The sequence below is a fragment of the Octopus bimaculoides genome, chromosome 28 (assembly GCF_046866305.1).
Source record: "Octopus bimaculoides isolate indiv1 chromosome 28, ASM4686630v1, whole genome shotgun sequence".
NCBI classification, from domain to species: Eukaryota; Metazoa; Mollusca; class Cephalopoda; order Octopoda; family Octopodidae; genus Octopus; species Octopus bimaculoides.
The window spans coordinates 20,880,600-20,908,086 of NC_142955.1; the positions used below are offsets into that span (position 1 = coordinate 20,880,600).

The 27,487-nt window shown below is 39.2% G+C and overlaps 3 protein-coding genes across 5 annotated transcripts in view; all 3 read left to right on the forward strand.

Annotated features, from left to right (window-relative positions):
* Nucleotides 1-4,339, forward strand: part of LOC106873333 (peptidylprolyl isomerase domain and WD repeat-containing protein 1) — a 20,740-nt gene extending 16,401 nt beyond the window's left edge. Inside the window, exons 13-17 of the mRNA XM_089343960.1 lie at nt 318-384; nt 1,067-1,149; nt 2,006-2,118; nt 3,244-3,395; nt 3,678-4,339. Of these exons, the coding sequence (XP_089200086.1) occupies nt 318-384; nt 1,067-1,149; nt 2,006-2,118; nt 3,244-3,395; nt 3,678-3,821 (559 nt within the window). The 3' untranslated portion in view covers nt 3,822-4,339. The remainder of the gene's footprint in view (nt 1-317; nt 385-1,066; nt 1,150-2,005; nt 2,119-3,243; nt 3,396-3,677) is intronic.
* Nucleotides 4,340-6,009: 1,670 nt separating this feature from the next.
* Nucleotides 6,010-15,345, forward strand: LOC106873337 (uncharacterized). Of its 3 annotated transcripts, none has more exons than XM_089343969.1 (5): nt 6,010-6,574; nt 9,465-9,664; nt 11,405-11,548; nt 12,398-13,444; nt 14,475-15,345. In XM_089343969.1, exons 3-5 carry the CDS (start codon nt 11,419-11,421, stop codon nt 14,663-14,665), a joined length of 1,368 nt encoding a protein of 455 aa, XP_089200095.1. In that variant the 5' UTR covers nt 6,010-6,574; nt 9,465-9,664; nt 11,405-11,418; the 3' UTR covers nt 14,666-15,345. The 3 variants fall into 3 exon arrangements, with proteins under 3 accessions (XP_089200095.1, XP_089200092.1, XP_089200093.1); XM_089343966.1 differs by lacking the exon at nt 6,010-6,574 and adding an exon at nt 8,608-8,739; XM_089343967.1 differs by lacking the exon at nt 6,010-6,574 and adding an exon at nt 8,608-8,739 and having other exon boundaries at nt 14,515-15,345.
* A 3,242-nt stretch (nt 15,346-18,587) lies between these two features.
* Nucleotides 18,588-27,487, forward strand: part of LOC106873334 (uncharacterized) — a 29,565-nt gene continuing 20,665 nt past the window's right edge. Inside the window, exon 1 of the mRNA XM_089343965.1 lies at nt 18,588-18,824. The gene's annotated coding sequence lies outside the window, so the exon portion shown is untranslated. The remainder of the gene's footprint in view (nt 18,825-27,487) is intronic.

A 27,487-nucleotide genomic window follows, 5' to 3' on the forward strand; every position in this document is an offset into this window, starting at 1 on the left:
GCCACAACTACAATCTCACTTGGCTTACTGGGTCTTCTCAAGTACAGCATATCTCCAAAGGTCTTCGTTGGTGGGACTGAACCCGGAACCATGTGGTTGGTAAGCAAGCTACTTACCACACAGCCACTCCTGCGCCTATTTGCACATAATATACACACCTCATATATATATATATATATATATATATATATATATATATATATATATATATATATATATATATATACATATATATATATATATATATGTATATATATATATATACTCACACAGCTCTTACACTTACTTTATATATGCATTTGTCTGTGTCATTACAGCGGAGCCACAGAGAGAGACATCTTCAATGAAAAACCCTCAAAAGAGGAGCTGGTTGCAGCCACCCAGGTAAGAATGCAGGTGTACGGTGAGGTGAGGGAGGGGGTATCGCAACCCCACCCCCACCCCCAGCTGGAGCAAGATAGAAGGTCAGGTGGAGTAGAGTCTCCACCTTATATAAGCTACAGCATGTATAAAGTTATATGCAGACTATATAAACCTATCTACAAGCTGTATATAAGAGTTAATAAATTAATCATGTTGTACATAGATCAAATGAAGCTATATATATATATATATATATATATATATATTGATAGAAAGGACAACAAAAGAAAGAAAGAGACCTCGATATTATGTAAATAGAGGAATTTATCTGTAAAAATATGTGACACTTATTACCCCCCCCCCCCCCCCCCCGCCCTTTGATTTCGTTCTCCATTCCTATTTCGTTTTCAAATAGACTCACATACAAACAACATGGACTAATAGCTTCTTAAGAAAATAACAAATTGCAATATTTTCACCAATTTCAATTTTGTGATTAGCAAAAAACAAAACCTGTTGACTATCATTATATTCTGTCCTTTAAGATATTTTAAAAGTATACACACTGTGTGCATTTCCCTTCATTTACAATATATATATATATATATATATATATATATATATATGCATACACATACACACACACATATACACAAATGTTGATGTATATTTACTGTTTTTCTCTGTTTCTTTTTCCATCCAGGATGCATCTTACACACGTGTTGCTGAATCTTGTATCCTCCACACTTCATCAGGTGACATACACTGCAAACTCTTCCCAAGGGAGTAAGTACACTTCACCTCTCTCTCTCTCTCACACACACACACACTCTGTGTATATATATATATATATATATACATACATATATATATAGAAAAGATGGGGGTAGAAACTCCATAATGTGTTCCTGATGCAAGCTAAGGTGCAGCAATATCAGAGGAAGGTTAACAGGGAATACAGTGTTTGTGTGTGGCAGATGTACAGGTACAAGAAACACAAGAGATAACGGGAAATAGACTCCATCAAATGCCAGGGCGAAAAGCTAGACGTAGTTGATAGCTTTTGTTATCTCAGTGACCAAGTCAGTAGTGTAGGTGGGTGCTTTGAGAGTGTAGCTGCTAGAATAAGAATAGACAGAAAAGATTAATTAATTAAGCAACTAATTATGATGCCTTTCTGTATCAAAATCACTCAGGCAATTGTGTGTGTGTGTGTGTGTAATGCAGCACCAAGACGTGTTTCCATTGTGGCATCATTTCTGGCAGGGTTGCCAACCAGGGCAAAAAAGCTCAACCCCTGCCCCCCCTCCCCAGGGGTATGTAGCCTATGCCTTTGTCACAGGTCAGGCTGCAATTTCAATGGGTTGTCGTCTTTTTTTTTTTTTTTTTTTTTTCTACTGTGGATGTGTGACCCCTGGATGTTGGAGGTTGGAGCAAAAGAAAGGGTTACTGAAAATGTTGCAAGTCAGAGCCAGATAGAGCTGGGATTTTTTTGTTGGACGGGGTCGACACAGCGTGAAAAAAATAATGACTCGGGTAACACTACCTGAACACACAGGTATATACACAGGTATATACACTCACACACAATAACAACTACTCTCCCTCTCATGTTTTCCTTTTCTCTCTCTTTTTGTTTCAGGTGTCCAAAGACTGTAGAAAACTTTTGCGTTCACAGCCGTAACAGTTACTTCAATGGACATATTTTCCACAGAATTATTAAGGGGTTCATGATACAGACCGGTGACCCACTCGGTAATACACCTCTCTCTCTCTCTCTCTGTTTATATATCTACAAATATATATATATCCATCATCATCATCATTGTCATTTAATATCGTTTTCCATGCTGGCATGGGTCGGACGGTTTGACATGGAGCTGATCAACCAGGGTGGGGGTGGGGGCGGTTAAGACTCCATTTGTCTGTTGAGGCACAGTTTCTACGGCTGGACGGCCTCCCTACAAAGTGTGCAGGAGGCCTTTTACTGTCATGTAATAAGCAGTGTATCTACATGCACACATACACACACTCACATATATGTATATGCATACACACATGCTCACACCATGACAGCTGAACATTGTCCTCAATGGATTGGCCATGTGATGGAAGTACTGTCAGTCGTTTACACACCTGGTACGTGTCTTGGTTTCACAGACGAACGATTTCAGTCGCAGCTGGTTGGGAGACAAAGGCGCATCCAAAGGAAACAAAGACACAATTGAAAGACGTAGTTGAAGGGAATAAGAAAAGGGGACAGATCGTATCGAATGGAGGCAGACAGAAGCCTGCTTCCCAACCACATGCTTTTGGGTTCAGTTGTTGTGTGTGGCCCCTTGGACAAGTGTATCTTTCACTCTAACCCTAGGCTAACCAAAGCCTTGTGAGTGGATTTGGTAGATAAAAGTGTTGACCTCTGCCATGAAAACATGTCTGGCCATTGGTCATTTGGAAAAGCAGGGGAATCAGGGTTGCAAACAGCAAAGGCATCTGGCTGTTGACGATGGGCCCTGATGTTATCCAACCCATACTAGCATGGAAACTGTGGATCTTTGTCTTGTAAGTTATTTGGTGCCACGTAAAGAGCCTCCAGTACACACTGTGAAGTGGTTGGCATCTGGAAGGGCACCCAGCTGTGAAAACCCTGCCAAAACAGACACAGAAGTCTGGTGCAGTCTCCTTGCCTGGTCAGCTCCTGTCAAACCGTCCAACCCATGCCAGCATGGAAAGCGAACCTCAAATGATGCTGACGATGACGATGATGATGATGAAACTAAAGATTGTACAAGAAACAAAATAAAAGTTGGAATAGAAAGAACCATGTCTCCCCTTCCCCTTCTCTCTCTCTACATCTTACTACTGTCTGTTTCTCTTTAGGGAATGGCACAGGAGGAGAGTCAATATGGGGGGGAGAGTTTGAAGATGAGTTCCATCCCAGCCTGCGTCACGATCGACCCTACACGCTCAGTATGGCAAACGCTGGGGCCAATTCTAATGGATCACAGTTCTTCATCACAGTCGTTCCTACGGTAAGTGGATCTTATTTAACCCCAGGTCAGTCCTGATCTAGAAGACTTGTGACCATCCTGTCTTTTATTCAGACATAGTGTATCTAGGACTGTATTATCTAATGTGCCCTTTCTTGTTTAGTCCCGATCCAGTCATGACTATCCTGTTTATTTTTCTCTAATGTGTTGAAAGAGTGTATATAATGAGTTGAGGGAGTGTATAGAATGTTGGGAATGAATTATACATATGTCTGCCGTTACACTTATCCAAACGAATCCTCATTTTCTTTTTCTTCTGGACAGCCATGGTTGGACAACAAACATACAGTGTTTGGCCGAGTGACCAAGGGGATGGAGGTGGTTCAGACCATCAGCACAGTGAAGACCAACCCAAAGACAGACAAACCATACGACGACATCAGGATAGTGAGTGTCACTATTAAGTAATGCTGTGATCCTTTCCCGGAGCATAAGACACACTCATCTTCCAACCCTCAACGGGGTACACAAAAGGGACACTGGACAAAAGCTACAGCAGGATAAACAGTCAGAGCAACTGGGGTACATGCAAAATGTGTGTGTATATATATATATATATATATATATATATAGATAGATAAGTGTGTGTATGAATATCAATGTGTCTGTTTCTAATATATGTATATCTACAAACACGCATATGTACATGTATGCGTCTGTGTGTGTGTATCCCAAAAAGTATACACGTGTAAATATACATATATACACAAAAAAATCCCTTTACGACTGCTTGTGTGTGTATATATATAAACACACACACACATATATATGAGCATATCTATACATGTTTGTGTTGTGTGTGTGTGTGTGTATTTATATACGTGCTCATATACATGTATGTATGCAAATATATATACATATGTATATTGTATTTTTTTTTTTTGTCAAAAACAAATTTTCTGCCAATAAAATTTATTTTTTTAATATTTCTTTCACTTTATTTCACATTTCAAACACAACAAACTAAAACCCAAAACAACATATTATTAAGGTGTGTTTGTGTGTGTGTATATATATATACATATATATATATATATATATATATATATATATATATATATATATATATATATATGTATAGACATACATACAACCTACAAGTGGTTGATAGTTTCCACTAACTAGGCAGCCAAGTCTGTAGTGGGGTGGTTGCTCTGAGACTCTAGCAGCTAGAATAGGAATAGCCTGGGCAAAGTTCAGGGACTTCCTGCCTCTGCTGGCAACAAAGGGCCTATTGCTCAGGACGAAAGTTAGACTGTATGATGCATGTGTGTGGACTGCCATGCTACATGGCAGTGAAACATGGGCCATGGCTGATAAGGACGTGCACAGGCATGAAAGAAATGAAGCCGGTATGATCCACTGGATGTGTAATGTCAGTGTGCACACAGGACAGAGTGTGAGTGACCCGAGAGAAAGGTTGGACAAAAGAAGCATCAGATGTGGTGTGCAAGAGAGACGACTTCGCTGGTATGGCCATGTGGTACATATAGATGAGGAGAGCTGTGAAATGAATTTGTTGGTTAATGATCTCGTTACAAATAATCAACTTAATTATTATATCGACCTGGTAGATGTATTTTCCAGAAACATTTCTGTCAGTGAAATGTTGTCATCATCTTTATATCTACAGGATCTGACAGTTTCTGATAAAGCCAGACATATTCCTCCCCCTCAACATTTGGGAGACAAAGAACCAGTGGAGATTCAATGTTTGGTTATAACTGAAAATAATCTGATTGCAGGATGGGACGAGAGGAATAGTAACAATGAAGAGGACACAAACACAAACTTTACTTCGCATGCTTTTGGATTTATCATAACTTGCCCGTAGAGGCAAAGTATTGTGACGTAACGGTAAATAAATATCGAAAACTGTTCAGAACTATTTCAGGAACAACAGAAAGCAAAGCTACCTCAGTGATCAAAAGCAAAATGTATTCAAACAAACCTAAAACATACAAGTCACCATACGACATTATGTGATGTAATATATTTTTGGGTATAGAAACGTATTAGATTTGATGTGGACCTTGTTGTTAATGACAACCAAAGATAAGGGAGACTGTTGTAATGTCTAGTGGTCTACCTTGCGTCTTCAGGTCTAATATATTGATATAGACAAGAGATAAACATTGTCTGGTGGCAGTGATGAGAGACGACAATGTGTTCTGACACCAAGTGGACGGTCTTTTATTTCTAGGTGTAACATAACTCAGTCACAAACTCTCACATTCATTCATAGAGAAGCCATTGACACATTCACTTAGAAGTATATTTTGCTGATAATTTCTGTATTTCATTCAACATCTCACTATGTGTTGTATACTATGAGGTGTTATAGTATGTGTGTGTCACAATATATAGTAATGTTTGTTAGAAACTGAAAAGATAATCACAGCAATACTGATTAATTAAGCTTAAATCTACAAAATATATTCACAAGCATAAACAACTGATATTAAGACAGATTGTTTATTTTACAATTAAGATCAACGTTTAAATTACAGAATAATCATTAGAAATAAAACTTGAAGATATAAATACACCATTATCTGTTTTGACTGAATATAAGTATTACTAATGATTATATGTCCTGGAAATGATGGGACCGTCATGGTTGGCTTGGTTTCCATCATATTTACCTTGATTAAGAGATATCAATAAAGCTGGAGATGAAACTGTTCTTAACCTGACAAATGCTGTAAATCTCTCAACATTTCAATATAATCCACACAATTATCATACATTTATTAATTTGGAAAGCTTATCAAAAGACGGGGTTTCATATAATCCCACTGACACACAGCATGTTGAGAGGATCGTTATTATTTGTTCCTGATTGGAAATGATAAAGAGAAACACAGAAAAACACTGTCAGAAGGAGAGGAAAAATTATTCCGTGCAATGTTGCAAGGCAGGAAATCTTATTGCAAGGGGAAATCACTCTAAGAATATCATATATGGCGAATTATCTCCCGTGGCTAATATTTTTTTCTACTCTAGGCACATGGCGTATAATGGGGGAAATGCTTTGAAAGTCCCATTGAAATGGGAATACACACGAAATAACAGAAGTTTCGTGTCAATCGGACCACGGATTCCTGCGATAAGCAGTTTTGTCGGGTACCTTGAACTATTGGTGACCCAACCAGTCATGGGTAATTTAGTAATTTATACGTGCATACACGTTCAAACGTGTTTGCGCATATAGATTTATAGAATAAAAATATTGTATTAACATAATTTATTTCTGTCTAAAACTAAGTAAAACTCTTATACTTGTTTTTTTATATATATATATATATATATTAACATTTTTATTATGTAAAAATTGGTACAGTTTTATAAGAATCGTAATTTTATACATTTGTTTAGCATCGGTGTATTTGGTAATAAAATATAAAGTGAATGAATTGTCGAGCAAGAAATCTTTTTACTGAATTTAATGTCAGATTTAAAGATAGCCTTATTTATTCATCTTTTTTCATCATAATATATAGAAATTTTAAACAAATTATATTTCCTACTGAAGCATATTTTTGAAAAATATTTTAGTATATTACATATTATATGTGTTCTGATGTTATATTATAAAATGGCCAGTGATTATTTTCGATTAAAATTAACGTGCAAGTGGCTGAGCATTCCACAGACACGTATACTCTTAACGTAGTTTTCGGGGAGATTCAGCGTGACACGGATGGCTCCTTGAAATACAGGTATAACACATTTTTTGCCAGCTGAGTGGATGGGAGCAACGTGAAATAAAGTGCCTTGCTCAAGGACACAACGCGTCACCGAGAATCGAAATCGCGACCATACGATAGCGAACCGAATACCCAAACCACTAAGCCACGCGCCTTCACACACACACACACACCCTTGATTTTTTATTTTATTTTCTTTTTACAGATTTCGTAATTATGCAGTTTGTAAATATTTATGGTTGCTTCTCTCCTTTTTATCATTTCGGGAAAGTGTTTGGCGGTGCTTGGCACTTGGAACGTCGAGAAACGCTCGCAGCCCTCTACCATCGGGGCAGTGCGGTTAGGGAAGTTCTATAGAGACTAGGGGCAGGAAAGAGGGTTCAATTGACTGTTCTTTTCCGGAGGACTTTCGGGCTGGGGACTATGGCTAATTTCCAGAAATCCCCTGTCTGGCAGGGCTTCCGAGAAGCTCTGCCAGTTCGAAGCAAGCTCTACAGGTATGAAAGCGCTGTCAGACGGACCTGTCTGAGACGAGCAAAGAGCGATGAAGCCATTCTGCATACACTCGTTCTCTGTTCGGATATTGATGACTTGCGGAGCTTTTGCCGAACTGCTGTTGTCGTGAGTGGGACAGATCTAGTTATCGGCCGAGTCCATCGTGAGGATCGTCTGCTGCCTTCTTTTGACCGAGAAGGAGGGTCTGCTTTCCTCTACTTGGTGACCATGGTGAAAGACATAGTGTTGTGGGCGAGGTTCGAAGTACTGAAGACAGATACTTTCCCCTTCAGCCAAGTCCTCATCGGCGTTTCCAAGTTCTCCTTGAAAAGGAAAGTGAGGATGGAGAAGGAAATACTGTCCCTCAGTATTTTTACTGAAAGGCGGGTGAATGTGGAGAGGAAGTCCCGTGCGAATGGGTTTACCCTGAACATGTAGGTCGGTCGGAGGGGATGAGGAAGAGAAAGATTCCTGTCTGGGTTGCCCTCGGTGATTGAGGTGTCGACGGTGTATGGAGTTCCTTGAGTGTCTCTGGATGGAACTTCCTCTTTGGGGGAATTCTATTGTTTAAATTTTCTACACACGTGATTTTGCTAAACCCCACTTTTGCCCCTTGTTTTGTATTCCATTTTTGTCCTGTGTTCGACCCCTGTGACTAATAAAGAAAAGGTTATTGTTATTATTGTTATCATCATCATCATCATCATCATCATCATTAATATTACGGCAGCGAGCTTGCGGAATCGTTAGCGCGCCGGACGAAATGCTTGGTGGTATTTCGTCTGCTGCTATGTTCATCAAAGTTCAAATTCCGCCAAGGTCGACTTTGCTTTTCATCCCTTCTGTGTCGACAAAATAATTACCGTTTGAGTGCTGGGGTCGATGTAATTGTCTTACCTTCGTCCGAAACTACCAGCCTTGTGCCAAAATTGATTAATTAATTTATTCATTTAGCTATTTTTAAGATTTCAGGATGTTTGCTTAAATTAGATATAAGTGTTCAAGATAAAAAGGTTTTTTTTATATATGCTGGTTAGCTTCACATCTACGTGATTTGAATCTCATTATATTTCCACATCCAGCATGGAGAACAGTAATCATGAACTCACCTCTAAAACAAGGTATTTAAGCATTATATTTTCTGCATATAACTTTCTACTACTCCCGATATTTAGGGGACCCCACCAGTTTTATGAATATATATTGTTCTTGTTGCTTGGGTCCTGGTTTGTCCTAATCACGAAGACCTCGGATTAATGGGCGTTCGTCTTACGAACAAGTCTTTCTTCTCTCCTTATCTACATTGCACAACATTACCTCCTAACACGTTGTTCTTCTTTGCAAGATTGTAATTTACACTTTCAGGGTGATGTGGCTGCTATATCTTATACCAACACCAACTACCTGGGTGGTCGCTCAACCGGTTGGGCCGTTTCGTATATATATATATATATATATATATATTCAGTCGTTACCGACGTTGATGTTGTTTTTGCTTTTTCCCAGCCCTCACATAATTCGAAACAAGGTAATGTTTACCTACTGAAGGCTGGAAACGAACAACACTGTATGGGGTTGATGCACATTTACACCCACCACATGTCACACACACACATGCGCGCGCCTATACATGATAGACCATATCTATCTATCTATCTATATATATATATATATATATATATATATATATATATATATATATATATATACATGCATATATATATATATACATGCATAAATATATATATTTATATATATATATATATATATATACACACACCTCTTGATTCCAAATCTAACTCTCAGTCATGTTTATTGTTATTTCTATTTTCATGGCATTGTTTAGTGAAAAACCTCAACTTAAACGGAGCGAAAAAGCGGAAGCTGTCCTGGTGGTCGCCTCTGCTTTTATCTGCAACGTTTTAATTCACAGTGTCATCGTATCGCTCCATCTGTATTTTGCTGAACTGAATCGAGAATATCCAGATAACCGTGAGCTTATATCAGTAATTATATTCTTACCCGAAGCAGTTTATGGATTAATAGGTAAGTTAAACATGATTGATTTCACTGCGATTAATTATACGTGGATACTATTGTCTTCTTTTTCTTTTTTCTTTGAGCTATTAAACTCTGGGCCTAGATACTTTTAAGGTTCAGCCAGCCGCCTCTTGCAAGTATGTACCAAACCCTTCACTGATTGTTCTAGGTGCCTAAACAGTAGCGGGGAGACATAGTGACTTTTTTGGCCCCATCACCATCAATTTATTAGAAATTAAAATTAAATTAAATTATTTAACGATTTTACCCGTATAAGAAGATCTGAATTTATATTGTAGGCAATACTTATTTGCTGTCTCCGTAAGTAAAACAAATTTCATGCTAAAACATCTATGGCTTCTTCTTTACATAGACATACATACATATATACATATATATATATATATATATATATATATATATACGGTTTAGATATAGATTCAAGGCTTGAATATGGTACTTATGCGAAGGCACCCGAATATCGCATCCCAAAAGGATGGGTGATTAAAATCAAACAATAAGCAACACGGATTTCAAAAGTGATTGCAGTACGCACGTTTCATGCTACTTCAATTTATTTAAGTAATGTGAGCATTAACTTAAATGCAATATGAAGAGCAATCTTCAGCTGCACGAAAATGCAGAAAAAAGACATATTATAAATGTGGCAACATATTAAATCCAAGTGGGAGAGAGCATACATAAAATCCAAATGTGAGGAAGAATATATAAGTCCATCTTGACATAGCGGGGTCTATCAGGCTAGTAATTGATTCTAGACAAAAGTTTTAACTGTCTCAGAATTCTATTGTTTCTTATCTAGTGGTGATAGCAAAGGGACAATTACTTCTAAAGAGAGGGACGGTGTAAACAGTATGCATGGACAAGGCTATAAAAGTATTAGAATCTAGAGGTTTCACTGGTCATAGTAGTATCAGGTCATTAAATGCTATCACCACTAGATAAGAAACAATAGAATTCTGAGACAGTTAAAACTTTTGTCTAGAATCAATTACTAGCCTGATAGACCCCGCTATGTCAAGATGGACTTATATATTCTTCCTCACATTTGGATTTTATGTATGCTCTCTCCCACTTGGATTTAATATGTTGCCACATTTATAATATGTCTTTTTTCTGCATTTTCGTGCAGCTGAAGATTGCTCTTCATATTGCATTTAAGTTAATGCTCACATTACTTAAATAAATTGAAGTAGCATGAAACGTGCGTACTGCAATCACTTTTGAAATCCGTGTTGCTTATTGTTTGATATATATATATATATGTATATATATATATATATATGTATGTATGTATATATGCATATACATATACATACATACATACATACATACATATATATATATATGTATATATATATATATATATGTATGTATATGCATATGTATATATATTGGGTTGTCCGGAAAGTTCGTGCCGATTTCTAAAGGAAAGAAAAAGGTCAATAAATACTTGCCATTACATTTTTAATCAACCAAATATGAACCATTTTGTTGCACAATGCGTCTCCATCTTTCCTTTAACTTAAAAATACCCTCTTCCCAGAATCGAGGTGGTTTCATGGCAAATAAGTTGAAAGGTAAGCTACTATAAATCGGCACGAACTTTCCGGGCAACCCAGTATATATATATATATAGTTTTTATTTTTACGTTTTCAATTTATGTATATATATATATATATAAATATGTATATATATAATCTCAAACAAATCTTTATTGGCAGGACTTGTAAGTGGAATGTTTATAAGCAGGTTTGGTGTACGGGTGACAGCAATGGTCGGTGTTTTGGAAATAATCATAGGACTTGGTACCTCAGTCGTTTCGCCAAATCTGCCTTTCTTGATTTTTTCTCTGGGAATCTTATCAGGTGAAGTTGCTGTTTCTTTCTTTAATTGAGTGAGTGCAAGAAATCTCGTGAAATGAGCACAAGGTATTTGTTGATTCCCAATTAACCGTTGTCACGTGGAGAGAGAGAGGCGTAGGCTCAGTAACGAATGCTATTAAAAGAAGAAAGAACCCGCATGTTTTGGGGTTCAATTCTACTGCTCGGCATCTTTAATTATTGTTTTCTACTATAGCCCCGGGCCAACCAATACTTTGTAGGTAAATTTGCCTGACGGAATCTGCGTTGAAGGCCATCTTGTATGTGTGTGTGTGGGGGGGGGGGGGGTCGATAAAATAAATATCACAAATGCCAGGCCTTGTGTCTGTAGCAGAAAGGATTATTATTAAAGCGGTGAGCGGGCAGAATCGTTAGCACGCTGGACGAGATGTTTAACAGTATTTCACTCATCGCTACGTTCTGAGTTCAAATTCCGCCGAGGTCAACGTTGCTTTCATTCTTTCGGGGTGGATAAAACAAGTACTGGGTCGATATAATCGACTTTAAACTTTCAGGCCTTGTGCCTATAGTAGAAAGGATTATTATTATTATTATTATTATTATTGAGGCGGGGAGTTGGCAGAATCGTTAGCGCGCTGGACGAAATGCTTAGCAGTATGTCACCCGTTGCTATGTTCTGTGTTCAAATTTCACTGAGGTCGACTTTGCCTTTCATCCTTTCAGGGTCGATAAAAATAAGTACCAGTTAAAAACTGGGTCGATGTAATCAATTAGTCCCCCCCCCCCCCCCACAAATTTCAGGTTTTGTGCCTATAGTAAAAATAATGAAAAAAAACAATATGTACTAACATTTACTTGTGGTTTATTTTTTAGGCAAAGGCTGTTCGTTTGTATACTTCTCTCTGAACGTGGCTCTCTTTACATACTTTCCAAACGTTGGTCGCCAATTGGTCTCCTTGGTCAGTGTTGGTGAAGGCGTTTGTTTTATATTTGCTCTTCCTTTGATCTCATACTTCATTGAATCTTACGGCTGGCGGAGTAGTTTGCTCTTACTGTGTGGCATCGAAATGCACTGTATTCCGTTTGGAATTATCTACAGCATGAAAGTAGACGTCACTCATGGTAATTGCAAAATGTCCAATCATTCTACAAGAGCAGCCATACGAACGGCCTCGTTTTTTGAAAGCAAGAAAAGTCCACTCGCATCAAAGGAGAACCATGCAAATCACCCACAAAATAACGAGAGGAAAGAAGATCAATGCAATCCGTATTCAACTGCTACAACAAATAAAGCTTGTGATGACACTAATAGCAGTGACAATGATTCCACAAACGATAAACCAAAACATTTAAACTCACCACGGTTGAATGACTCACGTATACCAAATGACAATGACAGTTCGATAGAAGTGGAGCAACCCGAGTCCAAGGAAAAGCATGGTATTAATTTTAAAAGCTTGAGAAATTTAGCCACAAATAAAATGTACATGTTAGCTTTAATATCGGCGACCACCTTTCTTAGTACGTCACTGGTCATGTTAACGATTCTTCCTGACTTTTGCATGCAGCACGGCTTGTCACTCTCCCAAGGAGCTTGGAATAGTGCAATATCTTCAGTAGGGGATATCATCGCACGTTTTTTGGGTTCCTGGCTTCTTCATTCGAAACTGTTACCGAGCATAGTAACTTTTTCCTCAGCGATCATCATATGTGGCATTGCAATGTCCGTCTACATCGCCGTCAACACATTAACTTACATCACCCTGACTTCGTTCTTTTTCATGTTATTCAATGGACTTGCTTACTCTCAGTACGGTGTAATCTTCTTGGATCTTGTCGATTTAGAGGACTACGCTCTGGGGATGGGCCTGAACGAAACTTCGGGTGGCATTGGTCTCTTATTGTGTGGTTATCTCGTCAGTAAGTATCTCTAAACATTTTTGGTATCGCCTCAAAAGTGATTGGGCATGTGTGTAGGCATGCTCATATACGTGTGCGAGCATGATATATATGTGTGTATGCATGCATGAGTGTGTGTGTATGAGTCTGTAACGGCGAAAGATTATTTGTAGCGGTGAGATTTGCTGGTAAGATGTAAAAGATGAACAATGCATGAGGTTTTAAGAAAATATTTATTTACCGTTACGTTGAATAAACCTTTGCCTCGACGGGCGTGTGTGGAAGGGAAGCCTTACGGCAGGGACATAACAGATGTCAGGCAGAAAGTAGTCGAACCAAGAAAGAAAGGTCAGACCTGGCCGAATCACGGTAATGTGGAAGAAGATGAGAGAGGTAGAGGCATAGAAGAATTAGAGAGGAACGAGGAAAAAAGAAAGGGGACAGAGTGAAGTGATATATATATATATATATATATATATGCGCAGGTGTGGCTGTGTATTTAAGACTTGGTTTTGTAAACGAGACGCTCACATTTGTTTTCAGATTTTTGTTTTAAATAAGAATTTGCTGTTACAGCATTCAATGCTTTTAATGTAATTATCCAAAGTCATGCATTTGGTCTCTTCGTGTTCTTCCTCTTATCTGTTTATTTGTCCTTATTTTTGATTATCTAATTTACCTAATTCATTTTGCTTTATATCAAAATGCAGTTTCTGACCTGTAAGCTGAGACTGTAACTTTTCTACTGATTATATGCATGCTTACAAGCATACGTACATTCAAACTTCTATGATTGTGCGTATATATATGTATGTATGTATGTATGTATGTTAGAGTGAAAATGGCAACAAAACCAAGAAAAGACAAGTGTTAGGAGTTATTTAGAATATTTAATTTGAGTAACATTAATTTGAAATAATTAGTTCACAAAAACACAAATATACTTTTACGCTAAACCGAGAAAATTAGATTTAATCTCGATAGAAAAAAAAAATGGTTTATGAATGTGTTCATGTAGATTTTCTTCAGTTTCTTTCTTCTGCTTTTCTAGATTTACTTACTGAATACAATAACAACAATTATGATTACAGCATCCTCATCATGGCTGTACTAACAACGGCTGGTGCTCTACCGATTTTTATTTTCTACGTATGTACCTGTCGGAAAACGAAAGCTGTCATACTGGATCATCACCAGCAAACTCAGGAGACGTCGACAATCAAGAAAATTGCTGCTTCGTAATGTACTTCAAGATTTACCTCTGCCTTAGCGAAGGTAGAGGTATTGTTTCAGTCGTGTTTGTTTGTTTGACCGTGGACAAAATATCTCAGAAACCACTGATTGGATTCGGATGAAACTTTCAGGGATGTTTGGCCTCGTGACTAGCACGAACTGATTAGATTTGGGGATCAATCCGGTATCGGACATGGATTCTGGATTATTTTTCCAGTTTTTTTGTTTTTTTTCCTTACTTAATTTTTGGGAGCAGTCGGGCTCATTTTTAATATTCTCATTTGTAAGGCGGTGAGCTGGCAGAAACATTAGCGCGCCGGGCGAAACGCTTAGCGGTATTTCGTCTACCGCTACGTTCTGAGTTCAAATTCCGCCGAGGTCGACTTTGCCTTTCATCCTTTCGGGGTCGATAAATTAAGTACCAGCTACGTACTGGGGTCGATCTAATCGACTGGCCCTCTCCCACCCCCAAAATTTCGGGCCTTGTGCCTAGAGTAGAAAAGAATATTCTCGTTTGTGAGAGCAGTCGAGTTTATTTCAGATGTTCCCATTCTAAAAATCATCTCCGGCTAATCTTTGAGAGGACGTTGGTGCTGCCTTGGCGGAGGTTTGAACTCTCTGAGTGCTCTTGTTTAATTTTAATTTTCTGATTGAAGACTACGATGAATAAAAATGATTTATAAATCGATCGTTTCGTGTTTATCTTTTCTTCTTTTTTCTTTTACTTGCGTCAGTCATTTGACTACGGCCATGCTGGGGCACCGCCTCGAAGGGTTTTAGTCGAACAAAGCAATCCCAGAACTTATCTTTTTTTTTTTTAGCCTTATACTTATTCCATCGGTCTCATAAGTTAGTCGACGAGCATGAGATTCGAACTCACGTTGGGAGACACCGATGGATTAGGAGTCCATCGCGTCAACCCCTCAGTCACCTCGATTGATACAAAAATGACTAATTCCACTCATGAATTTCTTTCTTCCTTCCTTCTTCTCCTTCTTTCTTTCTTAAATTAGCTTTTAGCGACAGAAGCAGCTTTTGTAATGGATATTAACTATCACATCCGACCTAACTTGGATCTGTTGTTTACAACGCCTTACGCTGCTGTAAACGTCCCGAAAACAAATTTCGTGGAGACAACAAATGCTAAAAAGCATCAAAATTCTGTTATCACTTGATTCCACCGCATCGTGAATCATCAACGGCAACCATTCTAGCCGAATGCCAGAAAGAAAACCGGTCAAACTGATATGGAATTACATTGGCCAAACAGCCAATAGTATCGCGGGAAGTTGCCGAGCTGTGTATGGATTAGCAATTAGTGACAGAAGCAGCTTCTCTGGAATTGTTAAAAATGGTTGTTATTATTGTTGTAGACTGGCCAGCAGTTTTAAGGATAAAAGCTTCGTGCAATGGCCATACTCGATATTGAGTGAGTAGCCATAATGAATGTATGTATGCATGCATGACATACATATTGTAGTTAACGTGTTACTCTTTATTCATAATGTCAACGACTTTGCCTTTCGACCTTTCGAGGTCGATTAAATAAGTACCAGTTACGCACTGGGCTCGATGTAATCGACTTTATCCTTTTCTCTGTCCTTGTATGTCCCCTCTGTGAGTAATAAAGAAAAAAAAAATATTCAATAAATGCAAGGCAGTTGGTTTCGTTTTCAAGGGAATGTACTCTTGGACTTCTCCTTTGACTTACCTCCCTTAGATCGTTTCACACGGATAACATTTCTTTTTCTTGATTTTTCGAACTTTTTGCATTTAGCATCACATTCGGTCTTTTACGTTTCGAGCCTACGTTCTTCAGCAGAAAAGAATAAGAAGAAATAAATACAGAGAGAATGAAAAAAGAAAAAAACGTGTTTTGTTCAGTGATAAAGATACAGATATACATTCATGTTTGCTTTCTTTGCCTTTGTAATTTAGAATAAATTTTGATCAGCCATCGCCTTGGTAGCAAGGTTGTGAATGAATGCATCTTGTTTTGTTCATTATCGTTTAAATATTAAGAAGATCTTGCAGATTCTTATAGTCTCAGATATCGTGATCATTTGCAGCATATAAATTAAGGATTTGCGTTCTCCCCACAAAGATCCCAAGTTCAGCCATACTTTGCTCCAGACGGGTCGGCACGTATCCTGTTGCTCTAATAATAATAAGAGATGTCACTGAAAGTGTATCCTGAGTGCCGGATATGAAAACTTCGTATCAGTGGTCCGTAGATGTGCTCTGTATGTATGTATGTAAGCGTGTATGTATGCGTGTACGAGCCACAGAGGGATCTTTTTTAAAACGGAGGCCACATTTTTCATTAACGAAACACTTTGAAACTTGGAACACTGGTAGAATGTGTCATATAAAACATCTTTTTCTCTTAGTCTTCTTTAAAAAAAAAAGAAATCCCTAAGTTATTCCATGTTAAAGTTGTCGTATTTCTGTAATTTCAACCAATCACTGACGTCCATTCAGCCGATATACATTAAGTGCCGACTACATAAACAAACGATTCTGAAACAATTCTATCGGTGATAGGGTTAGGGTTCGGGTAAAACAGCAAATTTAAAAAGAAAAAAGCAAATAAAACGAAGAAAAAAAAAAGAAAATGAAAAAAGCAAATTTAAAATGAAAAAAGCAAATAAAACGAAGCTATGGCCAAAGGAGTAAATGTAAACAACTGAATACTTGTCAGTGATTGGTTGAAATTATCGAAATAAGACAATTTTTTACATGAAATAAATTCGAATACAAAAATATTTTTCTGTTCTATAACACAAAATAGATAAGTATACGAAGTTTGAAAGTCTTTCGGTACCAAAAACACTACGTAAAACATTAATGAAAAATGTGGCCCCCGTTTTAAAAAAGATCCAGGGTTCGAACCAGTAAACTTTGAGTTGCTAAAGATAGCAGTCCAAACCTTCCTCCAATCACTCGTGAAATGCCAGACATGAGGCGATGGACAAGTTTCAAAGGAACAGCCATGGAAGGAATGCACTTTGATTACCGTTTAATTAAAGCAACAACTAGAACAACATCTTTAATATTATCATCTAAAGAAGGGGTTTTCAACCATTTTTTTTTAATCTATAAACCCCTTCGATTACCATTTCATTCTGGCGGACCCCGGCAGCCATTCGATAGCTTAAAATTAGTTTTATAGAAACTTCTTTCAAAATTCCTCTTCTGTTTTTCACACATTAATTTGTCGAGTTCGAAGCATGTCAAAATGTTAAACGAAGTTGTTTCTTGCATTTCACACCACGAGATATAAATATGAGGACAGCGAGCTGGCAGAATCGTTAGCGCGCCAGACGAAATGCTCAGCGGTATTTCGTCTGCCGTTACGTTCTGAGTTCAAATTTCGCCAAGGTCGATATTGCCTTTTCTCCTTTCGGGGTCGATTAAATAAGTACCAGTTACGCACTGGGCTCGATGTAATCGACTTAATCTGTTTGTCTGTCCCCTCTGTGGGCAATAAAGAAATATACATACATCTAAATCAAAATTTATTCATTATGGACCCCCCCCCCAACCTACTATTTTGGTTGCTTGAACCTACAAATATCATATGGACCGTCAGAGGCCATATTTATATATTTACTTCGTCCTTATATTTATTGCGCTGATATTTCTGACCATATCGCGCGAGCATTTTCTTGGCGAGCAACTTAAACTGGTCGTCTGCATACGTGCATATATATGTATGTATACATGTTGTATATATATACATCTGTATTTATATGCTTTTCTATGTATATTCCACTGATGATGCAAAGCATTTCTTATGCAAAACCAGAAATCTGGAATCTGGAATTATCCAGTAATTTTTGCTGGTTTATTTGTCTCTTCGTCTTCTCTCCTGGTGCTTTATGAACATTTATTGTGGATTTTAGAGTCAAGCTTTGACTGCTATTTTCAGCGTGGCGGTGTCTCTTAGATACCCTAAATTATAATTTTAAATAATTATTACCTTTGATGGTTTTTTATTCCCATGCTGGCCACTTGATAAAATCGATATTTTAAATATCGATCTTATCCTCATTTATATAAATTTATATATTTACTTCGTCATTATATTTACTGCGGTGACATTTCTGACCATATCGCGCGAGGATTTACATGGCGGGTAATTTAAACTGGTCGTCTGCATACATATGTAAGTATATCTTATGTTGTATGTATATATATATATATATATATATCTGTATATATGTGCTTTTCTGTGTATATTCCACTGATGATGCAGAGCATTTCTTAAGCAAAACCAGAAATCCAGGATATGGAATTATTCAGTAATTTTTGCTGGTTTATTTGTCTCTTCATCTTCTCTCCTGGTGCTTTGTGAACATTTATTGTGGTTTTAGAGTCAAGCTTTGACTGCTATTTTCAGCGTGGCGGTGTCTCTTAGATACCCTGCATGCTGCAATAAGTGTGTGAATCTGAGAGGGGAAACAGTTGAATAAAATCATAATTAACTGATCCTCCTCTATTTTCTTTTACCAAAAGCCATCGACTTTTCACCACCCGTGTGTACGTATGCACGCATGTATGAATGTGTGTATGTATGCATAGATGTATGTCATTGTTCAGGTTTATTTCAAGATCTCTTGCCAATAGATAAAAAGCCGGTTTCTAACCTAGATCCATTGGATTCCATCTAGATTCATTGGAATTTCAACGGGGAAGGGGGTCTGGCAGAAACAGTAGCACGTCGGGCGAAATGCTTAGCGATATTTCGTCTGAATTTATGTTCTGAGTTCAAACTCCGCCGAGGTCTACTTTGCCTTTAATCCTTTCGGGATCGATAAATTAAGTACCAGTTACGCACTGGGTTCGATCTAATCGACTGGACCCCTCCCCAAAAGTTTCGGGCCTTGTGCTTACAACAGAAAAGAATATCAACAACGGGCTATTTTTGTATGTATGTGTTATGTATTTGTGCATATTTTTATGCTTAGCTTTATGTATGTATTCTCATGCATATAGCTACATATCTAGACAAGCTCATGTATATTTAAATGATAAACTTCTGGAATTTTTACAGATTTTTACAGTTCCAGTGATGGATTGGATCTGTAATCTTCGAATAAGCTTTCTCCTTTCTGGTTTTGAGAAGCCTAATTTCTCAAGATTGCTATTTAGGCTGTGTGTTACATATCCCAGGGCCCCAATAATTACAGGTATAAACCTGAACTTGTAATCTGGATAGAGTAACTGCAGATTTCTCAATAGTTCAGCATAGATCTTCTCTTTTTCACTGATCTTCAGCTTTATGTTAACATCCGCTGGGCAGCTAATTTCCACAACTCCGCCCAGTTTCTCTTCTCTATCCCAAATCATTATAATCCGGTCTCTTATGCTTACATTCTATTATGGTCTTCCCTGGGACATTCCACCAGTATTCCTTTTTATTATGAGTGGCAATGGGGTTCTTATTTCTTTGTTATCGGGATTATATTATATAGTGTCCTAGCTACAACATCATGTCTCGTCGGTAGATAATACCATGATGACATTTTCAGACAACTGCTTACGATGTGGGTGATATCTTCAGTGTGAACGCCACAGAATCTGCATCGGTTGTCTCATTTTGCTGCTTTACCTGCATCTCTGTCCCCTTTGTGCATCAGGTGTGTGGTTGATATTTCCTGTTCCTGGATTGCAAACGCAATCCATGTACCTATGTATGTATGTATGTATACGTGTATGAATGAATGCGTGTATATATATATATGTATGTATGAATGCGTCTATGCATGTATGTGTGTATGCGTATTCACATAGTTACTTACGTGCAAGCCAACAGAGGCCACCTGCTAGAAATAACAGCTCAAACGACATTTTAATCTTATATATAAATGAATGAGCCACAGCAGGCGATTTCTCTCGCCGTCTCATAACCGTTATTTCTCTTCCATTCAACACTTTCTTTCCTCCGCCTACCACCTTGAAATCAGCCAGCATGCCACTTCGTCTATTACTCTTTACTCCTCCTTTCACCCTACACTCCGTTCATCTTTCCATTCATTTTTCTCTCTCTCTTTCTCTCTCTCTCTCTTTCACTCACACCTTTTCATGTAATTCCTCATCCACTCCTCTCTCCCTTTTAATTCTTTGATTTTACTTTCTCTCTCTTACTCACTCACTCACTCACTGTCTCTCTCTCTCTCTCTTTTCTGCGACTACTCCTCCTACCCCTACCTCCCGTCTGTCGGTAAACTATTTCCCTCCACCTACTCTGACTACCACTCCTTACCAAGCAGGCTGTCGTCTGCTGCCCATTCACCGTCTCCTTGCTCCTCTCTCCATTGGACAACCTCCACCTACTCCCCAAAAGCCAACACGACCCGTGTGGGTGGTCGCATGACGTGCTAGAAATAACAACCTGTGCTCCCTCAGATCACACCTTAGCTTCTTACAAATAGACGCACATGTCAGATAACATTGCCAAATAAACACAGTGGCCATGCATGGAAAGCCATTGATCAAAATTCCATCTGAAGTTCGTCAGCGTTCACCTGAACTAAACCACGTCAACGATTACTCATTCATTCTCTCTCCCTCCTTCTCTTTCTATCTTTTCCCTCTCTCACTCCCTCCATCGACATTTCTCTCTCTCTCTCTCTCTCTCTCAGTTCCATTGCTCATTCTCCCAGTTTCCTGCATCTTCCACATGAGTCTCTCCTCTTCCTTCAACCACTTTCCTTCGCACGGCCTTCCGTACAAATGCTGGCGTCTTTTATCATCTTACACCTGTTCAAAGTGGAGGCGCAATGGCCCAGTGGTTAGGGCAGCGGACTCCCGGTCATAGGATCGCGGTTTCGATTCCCAGACCGGGCGTTGTGAGTGTTTATTGAACGAAAACACCTAAAGCCCCACGAGGCTCCGGCAGGAGATGGTGGCGAACCCTGCTGTACTCTTTCACCACAACTTTCTCTCACTCTTACTTCCTGTTTCTGTTGTGCCTGTAATTCAAAGGGGTCAGCCTTGTCACACTGCGTGTCACGCTGAATATCCCCGAGAACTACGTTAAGGGTACACGTGTCTGTGGAGTGCTCAGCCACTTGCACTTTAATTTCACGAGCAGGCTGTTCCGTTGATCGGATCAACTGGAACCCTCGTCGTCGTAAGCGACGGAGTGCCCAACAATCTAACAACAACCTGTTCAAAGTAATGTCAAGAAGAGCACCATTTCATCTTCTGAAAGAGTAACAGACGGGAAATAATGCCCGTCGAACACTGTTTCAAACAGACTGAGGATCTGTTAAACAACACTCACTACTACAGCACAAGCCTAACATCAAACCACTAGTCCTACTACAACCGTTCAAACCCGAACGATTCTATATCGACTCTAGACACAACTAACACTCGCAGACAGTAGATACGTATTGGTATATATATCATTCTTCTATTCTTTTGCTCAGTTATTTGACTGCGGCCATGCTGGAGCATCGCCTTGAAGGGTTTTAGTCGAATAAATGGAACCCCAGGACATATTTTTTTAAGCCTAGTACTTATTCTAGCGGTATCTTTTGCTGAACCGCTAATTTACGGGGACGTAAACGCACCAACACCAGTTGTCAAATGGTAATGGGAGACACACACACATACATACATACATATAGGTAGCTAGACAGATAGAGAGAGAGAGAGAGAGAGAGAGAGAGAGATACACATACGATGGGCTTCTTTCAGTTTCTGTCTACCCAAATCCACTCACACGGCTTTGGTCGGGGCCTGAGGTTTTAGTAGAAGACACTTGCTCAAGGTGCCACGAAGTGAGACTGAACCCGGAACCATTTCGTTGGAAAGCAACCTTCTTAACCACACAGTTACCGGGCATAATCTGCGATGCTGCGCTTTCGTCGCTGGATCTACGTAAGGAATTTTTCGTTGCATTTTGAGTATATTGCAAATGGTTGATACGGCAGACGGGTTGTAACTAGCACAACAATCGTTTCGGCTGCCTTCTGCACTGTTCCCTAGTGGGTGGGGAATGATGTGATGACATCAGCTGCATCATGCAGTGCAAACAAACTTCATCAGGTGACGTAATATACTTCAAAAGTGATAAGATTTACATTTTACTTCAAGTTAGATGCTGGTAGTATTACGTTGTGTTGCTAGTTGTTCACACATAGTACCAGCAGCATGTGGCTAGAAGCGAACTCTTATAACTTTTGAGGCATATCACATCACCTGATCAGGCTCCCTGCCCTGTGCGATGCATCTGATATCATTACATCGGTCCCCATTCATTAAGAAACAGGGCAGAAGGCAGCGAAAACGAATGTTGAGCTAAATAAAGCGTCTAGTGACATTCCTGCTTCCGTATCAATCATTTAATATATAGGAGTGGCTGTGTGGTAAGTAGCTTGCTTCCCAACCACATGGTTCCGGGTTCAGTCCCACTGCGCGGACCTTGGGCAACAGTCTTCAACTATAGCCTCGGGCCAACCAAAGCCTTGTGAGTGGGTTTGGTAGACGGAAACTGAAAGAAGACCGTCGTGTGTGTGTATATGTATGTGTGTGTGTTTGCGTCTGTGTTTGTCTCCCCAATATCACTTGACAACCGATGCTGGTGTGTTTATGTCCCCGTAACTTAGCGGTTCGGCAAAAAGAGACCGATAGAATAAGCATTAGGATTACAAAGAGTAAGTCCTGGGGTCGATTTGCTCGACCAAAGGCGGTGCTCCAGTATGACCGCAGTCAAATGACTGAAACAAAAAAAAAATATATACATATATATCAACCCCTACCCTCAACTCCTAACTCTTTCGCACTATATATATATGTATATTACACACACAAGCACACATTAAATGATTGATACGGAAAAGGGCTGTAACTACATATAAATTTTGTATATATGTGTGTGCGCGTGTATGTAGGGAGAAAGAGAAAGAGGAAGGCACCTTCAAATGTAATTTAAGAAATAATTAATAAAATTAACAAAGTTTGATTAAAACCGGAAATAGGAGGAAAAGGAGGGAGAAGAAGACAACTGAACAACGTGAAATGAAATTAGAAAGAAGAAATTTTGAGAAGGAACAAAAAATTTTGAAGCCAAATATATATATATATATATATATATATATATATATATATATATATATATATAATGAGAAACGAGAGAAAAATAGTTTAGAATTTGGAAAATTGAAAATAAAAAATCAAAGAAAATTACAGGAATTATATTTTTTGAAACGCGATAATGTGACCTCGTAATTAAAATGTTGTCACGGTTCAATGGTTTCTATAGTAGCGATTTGAAATAGGGTTTTGGAAGGAGGTGGGCAGCGGGTTGAACGAGAAGGAATGTTTAAGGGGCGGCAGCTGGGGGCATACATTAGTTCATTTGTTGTTGTTGTATATTTATTTTTCTTTTATTAACTTTGTTTCTTTTCTCTGTTTTGTTTTGGTAGTCGTCGTCGTGGTGACGTTTTTTTTCCTCCTCATTTATACACGTTAACAAGACGAAATTCTGTGTAGGAAAATCGAATTTTGCAGGTGTTCGATGTATTGATTGGTGGCAATGTTGTTGTTAATGGTGGTGATGCTGGTGCTGGTGGTGGTGGTGGTGGTTAATGTGATGTTCAGCTTTTGTGTTCTGGAAATATACAGTCGGGGCCCTAGAACCTGCAAAGGAAAGTGCCACTGGAAGATCGTTTGGTTTGCCAGATCTTTCTACTTCAATGTTAAAACTTGTGTGAGCAGGATTTCCTTTACGTTGGTAGACAAGTGTTTCACGTTGTCAGACAGTCAACCTAAAGATCTCCTTTAGTTACATGCCAAACATTAAAAGAATTTAGTGAAGGCCCCTGAAATGCGAGTAAAGGCCGGATGCTCATGCAGGGAGTACAATGATTGCCAAGTGGGAGGCCAATTCGAGACCGAGATTGGATCGTATATGAAGCTGTGATAGTCATCAGTGGAGACGCAATGGCCCAGTGGTTAGGGCAGCGGACTCGCGGTCATAAAATCGCGGTTTCGATTCCCAGACCGGGCGTTGTGAGTGTTTATTGAGCGAAAACACCTAAAAGCTCCACGAGGCTCCGGCAGGGGATGGTGGCGAACCCTGCTGTACTCTTTCACCACAACATTCTCTCATTCTTTCTTCCTGTTTCTGTTGTACCTGTAATTCAAAGGGTCAGCCTTGTCACACTCTGTGTCACGCTGAATATCCCCGAGAACTACGTTAAGGGTACACGTGTCTGTGGAGTGCTCAGCCACTTGCACGTTAATTTCACGAGCAGGCTGTTCCGTTGATCGGATCAACTGGAACCCCTCGTCGTCGTTAAGCGACGGAGTGCCAACAACAACAACAACAACATTAGTCATCAGCCTCAACAACCAGATAACAACAATAATAACAGCAGAAGGTAATCCAACAACAATGGCGACGACAGAAGTGGCAACTGCGGCGGCAGCAACCCATAAAGGGGTAGAATCACCAACACCGACAACAACGAGCAGAGGTGACTGCGACACCAGCAGCAGAAGCTGAACTACCGGTCCCAGGTTCAGAAGTGGCAACCGCGGCGGCAAAATCCAAAACTGTGGCCAGAGATGATTACTGAGCAAGCAACGGCCACAATGGAATCGCTGGACCTGCGATCTGTAATAAGAGCCCCCCCCCCCCACAGCAACAGCAGAGACGGGGAGGGGGGTCAATGAAAGACACAGCGGAGGGGATGATAACACGGCCAACATTAAAGCTGGGAGATTCAACGGGTCGGCCGGAAGTGTCTTTAAGCGACGTTTATACAACCATCGGTTTGGATTTAGGATTCTGGAAAGGCGTAAAGTGACGACCCTGGTCAGGCAAGAGTGGTGCCCAAAGGAGGCAGGAGACCCATCTACATCTAGGATGGAGGCTGGAGATCTGAAATAAATGAGGGTGAATGATGCAAGCTTTGCATAACAGAGCTACCGGGGCTTGACCTGGTGTCTTGCTTCTGCAACAGAGATTAAAACAGGATTATAGGGATTACTACCTCAGAGATTAAAAGATTGGTCAATGGAGATCAAAGGATTGATTCTACTACATAGATTAACAGATAGATCTATAGAGATAAAATTACTGATTCTAATCCAGAGATTAAAGGATTGGTCTACGAAGATGAAAGTATGGAGTCTAATCCAGAGATTAAAGGATTGGTCTACGAAGATGAAAGTATGGAGTCTAATCCAGAGATTAAAGGATTGAAACTAATATAGAGATTAAAATGATTTGTCTGTAGATTTGAAAGTGTTAGTCTATAGAAATGACATGATTGGTCTATAGAGGTGGAAGTCTGAGTGTGTAGGTAGAAAACAGTGGTTCTTCTATAGATTGGAATCTATTGATCTTTTAGCATGGCTGCCTGGGTGGTGGTCATTTCCTTTTGGACAGCGTTTGAATCTCCGAGATTCTGCCCTACCTCTGCCCCACAACCAATTAATCCACACCTTTAAAACTTAAATTCATTCTCTACAACTATTTTGTGTAGATAGGCTTAGTGTAGCAGCAGTAGCAGCAGTAGTAGTAGTAGTAGTAGTAGTGGCAGTAGTAGTAGTAGCAGTAGTAGTAGTAGTAGTGGCAGTAGTAGTAGCAGCAGCAGTAGTAGTAGTAGTGGTAGTAGTAGAAGTAGTAGCGGTAGTAGTAGTGGTATAATAGTGGTAGTGGTGGTAGTAGGAGCGGTGGTGGTGGTTGTAGTAGTAGTAATTGTAGTTGTTGAAGTAGTAGTGGTGGTGGTAGTAGTAGTAGTAGTAGTAGTAGTAGCAGCGGTGGTAGTAACAGTTGTAGTGTAGTGGTGGTAGTAGTAGTTGTAGTAATATTAGCTGTAGTAGTAGTAATAGTGGTAGTTGTAGTAATTAACTGTAGTAATGGTTATAGTAGGAATGGTAGCAGTAGTGCTTTTCTGGCGGTAAGTGTGGTGGTGGTGGTGGTAGTAGTAGTAGTAGTAGTAGTAGTAATAGTAGTAGTAGTAGTAGTAGTAATAGTAGTGGTAGTAGTAGTAGTAGTAGTAGTAATAGTAGTGGTAGTAGTAGTAGTGGTAGTAGTAGTGGTAGTAGTAGTAGTAGTAGTAATAGTAGTAGTAATAGTAGTGGTAGTAGTAGTAGTAGTAGTAGTAGTAGTAGTAGTAGTAGTAGTAGTAATAGTAGTAGTAATAGTAGTGGTAGTAGTAGTAGTAGTGGTGGTAGTAGTAGTCGGCTGTTGCCAGTGTGATGTGGCCATATCCTACATTTCGTCGTTGGTGTGTTTGTTGTGTGGCAGCGTGAAAGAGGAGGAAAGAGAGAGAGAGAGAGAGAGTGTGAGTAGGACTGAGTGAGAGTGAGAGTGATGGTGATAGAGACAGAATGAGTTTGAGTGAGAGAGAGAGATGGATTGACGGTCATTCCATGTTTAAATGTGGGAAAGAAATGAAAGAGAAAATGAAGAGCGCGAGAGAGGGAGGTGAGAATAGGGGAAAGAGAGAGAAAGCGAAGTCTGTAGATAGATAGATAGATAGATCCTTAGATATATGAGACGGAGAGGATACGGGGAAATAAAGGGGGGAAATAAGATATTGAGAGAGGGGGTAAAAGTATATGTCTGAAAGAGAAAGCGAGAAAGAGAAACAAGCCTTATGAAGAGAGATAGGAAGATTAGGAGAAAGAGAAGTAGAGACATGCATAGAAAGAGAGAAAGTGAAAGTGAAAGTGAAATTGAGGAAGATATGGTGTGTAGAATGAACAAATGTGAGAAGTAGTGGGAGGCAAATCGTGAGAGAGAAGATAGAGAGTGAGTGAGGTTTGAAACACAATGTGTGAAAGAGAGAGAGAGAGAGGACT